A 7,961-nucleotide genomic window follows, 5' to 3' on the forward strand; every position below is an offset into this window, starting at 1 on the left:
GTCAATTAGAGAGGACTATTCAAACTCTTGAGGATATGCTTAGAGCTTGTGTTCTAGATGAAGGTGGGAGTTGGGATAAGTATTTACCTCTAGTAGAATTTTCTTATAACAACAGTTATCACTCTAGCATAGGTATGGCACCATATGAGGCTCTTTATGGAAGGAAGTGTAGGTCCCCTTTGTGTTTGTGTGAAGTTGGTGAAAAACATTTGTTATGACCTGATTTGGTGCAAGAGACCACTAGTAGAATTCAAATAATTAGGCAAAGGATGCGTACAACGCAAAGTAGGCAAATGAGTTATGCTGACAGGAGAAGAAAACCATCGGAATTTCAAGAAGGGGCACATGTATTCTTGAGAGTCACTCCTAAGACTAGGGTGGGAAGGTCAATGAAAGTAAAAAAAAAAAAATGAACCTTCGTGTCATGGGTCCTTTCCAAATTCTAAAAAGAGTCGGGTCTGTTGCTTACCAATTGGCTCTTCCGCCACAATTGTCTAATCTTCACGGCGTATTTCATGTTTCTCAACTGCGAACATATGTGTCGAATAATTCACATGTAATAGCTCTTGAATCAGTTCAATTGAAAGATAATTTAATCTTTAAGCCTAAACCTATTCGAATTATTGACAAGAGTACCAAGACTCTAAGGAATAAGGTGATCCCGTTAGTAAAGGTGGTATGGGAAGGGTTAACCTCAAAAGAAGCTACCTGGGAACTTGAGGAAGAAGTCCTACGTCAATATCCAAAACTTGTGGATGTCGGTACATAAGCTTCCTTATGTCTGTACAAGTTGCTTCATTTTAGATTTATTCGATCTGACGTTAATTTCGGGGACGAAATTCCTTTAAGGAGGAGAGATATGTAACATCCTAAAATCAAATATTAGAAACAATTAAAATTTCCAATTTTAAAATAATCTAATTATTATTATTATTATTATTATTATTATTATTATTATTATTATTATTATTATTATTATTATTATTATTATTATTATTATTATATTTGTTGTCATGTGTTTATAATTTTGTTATTAGGACAAAATCATAGTAATAGTAAGAGTGTTAGTATTAAAGATTAAAAGAAAAAAAATAATAATTAAATATGAAATCTATATAAATTATGATGGATTGTGAAAGGATGAGTTGACTGTGGAAGATGTATAAGCCACGTAATGTTAAAACAAACAATCCACTTGGATGACAGTGAATATAGGTGATTTGTTGCACAATTGATGACTTTAGTAGGAACAATTCAATCTTTAATCAGCACAACAAAGCAATCTCGTAAAATATGGAACAAAATGCACAGTACGTGGAACCGCCATCGGACTATGAACGATTTCAAGATTCATGGTTAAATTATATTATACATATATAAATATAAATTTATGCTCGGAAGAAGAAAAAAAAGAGTATTCTGAACTAAACAAAATTAAAATAGAATATAGAAGTACTTCGTGGTTGTAGACCGGCGATAGCGATTAATAGCGGATAATAGAGAGCAAACATTTTCATCAAAGAAGGCTGCAAGGTGAGTAATCAAACCCTTTAAACTTTCATGGTACATTTAATTTAGAAATTTAAAATGGAGAAAGAGTTAAGTATTTTGATTAGTATTTTCTTATAAAAATATATTTTTGTCGAGAACCTAACTCTATTAAAATTGAGATTTTATGAATTGTGATAATAGATTATAAATTGATTTATTTATTCTTGTTTGTTAAACTACACCGTTTTTATGATTGTTTGAATATATATTCTTTAAAAAGATTGTTTTATTATATTTTCTTGAATGATCATTGTTATTATATATTCAAATGAAATATTATATTATAAATATGATTTTACAAATATAGTTGATGAAATATGAATTATTTGGATTGTATGTGTTTGAGAAATATATATTCTTTAAAAAGATTGCTTTTCTATATTTTTTTGAATGATCGTTGTTATTATATATTCAAATGAAATATTATATTATAAATATGATTTTCGGAATATGATTGTTAAAATTATGAATGATTTGATTGTATGTGTTGGAGATGGGTCTTGTACCCCACATATTGATGAGTTTTAAACTTCACAAAGAGATGAGGTTTAAACTCCACATGGATGGGTCTTGGACCCCACATATTGATGGGTTTTAAACTTCACAAAAAGATGAGATTTAAACTCCACATGGATGAGTATTAAACTTCACAAAGAGATGAGGTTTAAACTCCACATATGGATGAGTATTAAACTTCACAAAGAGATGAGGTTTAAACTCCACACAGATGGGTCTTGTACCCCACATATAGATGAGTTTAAACTCCACAATGAGATGAAGTTTAAACTCCACATAGATAGGTCTTGTACCCAACACTGGATGAGCTGGTGCTCCACATGATTAGATAATACTCACTTTGCAGAAGTAGTATATCTCCATCATTGAATTAATTGATTATTTTTGTGGAATAAATGTGTATATTGGAATTATTTGATTATAATAGATGTGGATTATCGTTAATTTAATTGATGAGTTTTTATTAATTATTGGAAGTAGTTGGTTATTATAGAGATACCTTAGTTATATCACGAATAATTCTAAAGAATATTTTTGGATGAAGGCGGGTGCCATGATCGACTTTTCCGGTTACCGCTCCGGATGAGAATAATACTTGTTTTGAAATTGTGTGTATTATTCACTGGGATTTTGTATCTCATTAAAGTGTTGTTTTCATATACTGAGACCGTTGGAGACGTCGAGAGTTAAGAAGTCCTACCTCCCTTGAGAAGAGTGATTTCCTTCGATTAGGTTAGTAGATCAAGAATAAGTAGACATAATGTTTACATTGCATTTTATGTCGGGATTAGATACTATTTGCCCAATTTTGTATATTTTAATTATTAAACATTTTTTAGTTGTAAGGATAATTTTTTAGATTTCATAACATTACTTCTTTCTAATAATTTATTATTTATTACAATACCTTATTCTCTTATATAATTCTGAAAACTTTAGCGTTATTACCTCAATTTTTATACCCACGTAACTAGGCGTTACATTTGCACCTTCAATTGGCATCAGAGGTCGGTCTCAAGGCTGAGCACTTTACAGTGTTTGAGAAAATATCCAAGGGTTCAATATGTCTAGATTCAGTGAGGAAGATGTTGGAGGAAACATCAACAGACCACCTCTGTTTGATGGAGAACATTTTGAGTATTGAAAGAACATGCTGAGAAGTTTTTATATTTCACAAGATCCTAAATTGTGAGACTTGGTGGAAGATGGTTATATTGCTCCAGAGAATACTTATGATATTGAAATTCCAAGAAAGGAGATGAATGTTGATAAAAAAAAGATATACAAAATGCATCGTAAGTCCAGAATATTCATGATAAATGCAATCACCTTCAAGGAGTTTGTCAAGTGCACCAACAAGGAGACAACAAAGAGTATTTATGATAGTCTGATTTTGACCTATGAAGAAATCAAGAAAGTTCAAGAAGCAAAGGCCAACCTCATAGTAAAAAAGTATGAGTTGTTCAAGATGGAAGAAGATGAAGACATTGAAACAATGTTTTCCAGATTCTAGATTTTGGTCTCAGGGTTAAAGGTACTTGAAAAGAGTTATGCTACTATTGATCATATGAAGAAGATACTAAGGAGTCTGAAAAGCAAGTGGAGACCTAAGATCACTGTCATTCAAGAAGCAAGGGATCTGAATACTCTTAAGCTAGAAGAATTAACCAACTATCTCAGATCATATGAAACTGAGCATGAGAGGATGAGCCTAAGAAGAAGCAACCAATCTTGGCTTTGAAGTCCAATCAAAAGAAAGTTCTGAAGTCAATAATATAATGCGGGGATTATAATTTAGATGATCATAAAAAAAGACTCAAAGGAAGAGGTATTGGCATTTATATGCAGAAACGTTCAGAAGATGTGGCACAACAGAAAGAAGAAATTTTCCCAAAGATATTTCAGGCAATCCAACAAAGGAAAGGATGATAAATATGACAAAAAGATTATCATTTGCTATGGATGCAATAACCTGGACATATCGGGTCAGAATGTCCAAATATGGAGAACGAAAAACATCAAAGGAACTATTCTAGCCCAAAGAAGAAGAGTTTGGTGGCTACATGGGGTGATTCTGGTGAATCACCTAATGATGAAGAGCATGCAGATTTGGCTCTGATGGTTCATACCAACTCTGCCTCTGGATCCAACACAAATTCTGACTCTGGAAGTGAATCAATAGATGAAGAAATTGTGGTATTTTTGGACTTTACTCAATCTAATTTAGTTATTGCTATAAATGATTTTTTAAATATGAATCACAAATTGTTTTTAAAACTGAAAACACTTCGAAAAGAAAATACAAATCTAACTAAAAAAGTTAATGTTTTAAAGAATCAAAATGTTGAATTTAGAACATAAAATGCAACTCTTAAAACTGATATTACTAAACATAAGACAAATAATGCAACTCTGAAAACTGATATTACTGAACTTAAAATAGAAAATGCAAATCTAAGAGCTGATTTTGATGAACTTAAGGCTGAAAGTCCAACTCTAAAAAGTAATTATAGTTCAACATCAATTGAAAATATCACATGTAACTTTGATAAGCATGAGGAAGTATTTCAAGATTTTCTTGATAATGGTATAGAAAGAAGCTAGTATGCATATATGATTTATGGTGTTTGTAGAAATGGTATAAAAGGAATATGATTTCAAGAAAAAGTAACTGAATCTAAGTTTGTTCCCTCTAATGATTTATGTACCATTTGTTATAAGAAAGGTCATACTATAAGATATTGTCCTATGCTAACCACATGGAAAGACAAGAAACATTTTAGAACTGACAAACCAGGACCGGACTAGATTTGGATACTAAAGGAAAAAATTGTTTATGTTGCAGATGTTCTAAGCAACCAAATTGAAACACCAATCATGGTTCCTGGTCAATGGATGCTTGCAATATATGAAGGGAAAAAGGTCTATGTTCCAAGACTTAACAAATAGAAGCCAACTGGCTTTGGTGCAAGAAGGACTAGTCAACATAGTACCTATCACAACCAGAACCATATCATAAACCAGAAATATCATAAAAATATGGAGTATCAACATAATCAAAACTGGTAGAGAAATCACACATATCAACAGAAGTGGAACTACCAGAAGAATCAGAGGAACCAAATACATCAACAAAAACAAAAGTGTCAGATTAACAATCAAAAGACTTCTTTGAACACTCCAATCAAATTCATCAAAACTACAAACCTGGATGTGAATTCAAATCCCTTCATCTAGACCCTCTAATAAGAGAATATGCAAATTCAAAATTTGAAAACTAGAAAAGAAGAAATAAGAGGATTTTCATAATGAAACTGAAACTGTTAACATATAGGTTATATTCTTCTTTAAATTAAATTATTTTCAGATATTATGTTTATTATGATAACAAGAAGCTTGATCTTAAAATTCAAAGCTAGTTAAGTATTTTGCATGTTCTCAAAACTTTATAGGAAAAATGAGATTCACAAAATCTGAACACTTCAGCAAAAGTAGCATACAAGTCTAGTTTTCAAAAATAAGCAGACACCACCAAAAACAAAGCTAATGTTTTGGCTGTATTGAATTCATTCTTCAATTATATGATTTATATTATGGTATATGAAAAACAGTTTAACCTTAAAAAGTCAAAGCAAGTTGAGGATACTGCAAGTTTATTAGAACCAAAGGAAGTAGATGCAGACAAACTAGAAGATTGTTAAGGCAAAATCTCAAATTAACATTTTCATGTAAATAAATAAAGGTTAATTAAAGACTCTAATTATGATTCTAAATTATGTGTTAATTTAACATGTGTTTTTGGATGTAATAATCCAAGATAGGTACTAAGCAAAAGCAAGCGAAATCAGTTTAAAGAAAGAGCCAAAAATGAAGGGGCAAACACAAACGAGAAACGGGGTTGAATTGTGTTTGCCAAAGTTGATAACTTTTTGATAATTTATAAATAAAATTATAAAAAAAAAAACTAGTTTGGTTTTGGTGACTTACTTGAAGTGGAAGCAATTAGATCCAGGTAGAGCAAGCAATGAATGCATAAATAATTTGACACGTAGGTTGATCCTAGCTCACCAAGTCAGTGTTCCCTAACAGCCTGACAACCCCAGACTTTTGAGGAATTAACCACCTTGACCTTACAAGTCAAGTCCTCTTTTAACAACCTGACAACCCCAAATTGAAGAAGGAACTAAACCACTATCGGGTTGAATACAAAGTATTGGAACTTGAGTAGTTTCTTTTAACAAAGTTGATGATAATAATAATAATAACTCTCACACTCTAAGAAAAGAACACTTAGAAAATATTTCTAACCTGAACAAGTGTTTCTCTCTTTGAACTCTAAGAAGAATTGAGAACTTTGAGCTTGAGTTACTCTTTTCTTCTTTTTGATGCTTTTCTCCTTCAGCCTTGAGTGTCTATTTATAGTGAAAATTTAGGCTTCAATTTAGTCTTTCTTTAATTCTAAATTGTATGTTGTTTAGATTAAATTTGTAAATTCTTCAAATTGATTATGTTCCTCTTTGTGTAGATTGAATTTGTAAACTCTTCAAATTGATTATGTTCATATTTTGTGTAGATTGACTTTGTAAATTCTTCAAATAAAAAATTATTCAAATCTTCATCAAATATTCTTTAAATCTTGACCATATCTTCTTTTCAACTTGGTTAAAGATGTTCATCAATTATAAATTTGAACCAAATCTTATTTTAGATTTTCTTCAATTATAAATTTGAATTAAATCTTTATTTTAGACTTTCTTCAAATATAAATTTGAATCAAATCTTATTTTATATTTTCTTCAAAAACATGAATCTTTTTTCATACTCTTTGGAGTCAAATGTATTGTTTTCATAAAATACTTTTGTTAACATCAAAATTCTAAATGTAAAACCATCTTGGTTCCAAAAAAAAATGAACAAAACTTAACCAATAACGTTCTTGATAAAATCTGGAAAACCAAGAACGTTTTCCACATTTTTGTCATTTTCATCAAGCAAGATCAAATCAGTTTTTAATGCAAGGAAAACTCTAGCAAATCACGAATGGATTTCTAGTTCATATACTAGGAATATACATCTCTCATATAATCAAAAGAAACACTCAAAAAGATTAAAGATTAAAGATTAAAAGGCACAACTCAAAGCAAAAGTGTGAGATGATCATTCTCTAGCATGGTAACATCAGTCTCCAGATTGATAAACATTCTCCAACATATTACACATAATCTCCAACATGCAAACATATTTCTCCTGCATGATTAAAAACTGTCTTCGGGATGATTAAACATCATTCTCTAGTATGATGACATTAGTCTCATAATGATACCCTCATTCTCCAACATATTGAACATCATTCTTCAGCTTTGTTACATCATTCTCTAGTTTGTTTTTCACGAATCAAAAGGTAGTTTTAATCTAAATCAATTAAGCACATCTTTGAGATGTTTATGTGCACAAACAAAGGACCATCATAGTCAAGAATGAGAAGCTACAGATCATACATTATTAACACAAAAGCAGAAATGCAGAATGTTCAAATCAAGAACATTCAAGGTTTAAAAAAATTGGTCCTTGGTTAAGTCTAATACATGATAGCCAGACACCTTTTCAACGGTCATAATAGTTCTCGTAGACCTCCGTGAAGTCTATAAAAGGTACCTTAAGCTCAAGGAAGATGTAGAACTTCAAGTGCTAAGAAAATCCATCAATCACATACATTTACATACTTGAAAGCTTCTCCTTTGCAAAAGAATAAGTTATGATTTCCGCTTCATATATCAAGATCATACTACTGAATTTTTTTGTCAAGAATCAATTCTCAAACACAAGTTGAGCATACTCAGATTCTGCCAATCTCTTTAAATCATTACTATGTTAACTTAAGACTATAAAGATTG

General features: G+C 30.9%; 1 protein-coding gene across 1 annotated transcript; it reads left to right on the forward strand.

Moving 5' to 3' along the window:
* Nucleotides 1–409: 409 nt before the first annotated feature.
* LOC101506825 (uncharacterized) lies at nt 410–769 on the forward strand. The gene has a single exon (XM_004513459.1). The coding sequence runs from the start codon at nt 410–412 to the stop codon at nt 767–769; it is 360 nt and encodes a 119-aa protein (XP_004513516.1).
* Nucleotides 770–7,961: the final 7,192 nt, after the last annotated feature.

The sequence above is a fragment of the Cicer arietinum genome, chromosome 3 (genome assembly GCF_000331145.2).
Source record: "Cicer arietinum cultivar CDC Frontier isolate Library 1 chromosome 3, Cicar.CDCFrontier_v2.0, whole genome shotgun sequence".
Lineage (NCBI taxonomy): Eukaryota > Viridiplantae > Streptophyta > Magnoliopsida > Fabales > Fabaceae > Cicer > Cicer arietinum.

Excerpts from the sequence above, each read along its gene's own strand:
- LOC101506825 (XM_004513459.1), top strand. The coding sequence starts at position 410 with ATGAACCTTCGTGTCATGGGTCCTTTCCAAATTCTAAAAAGAGTCGGG.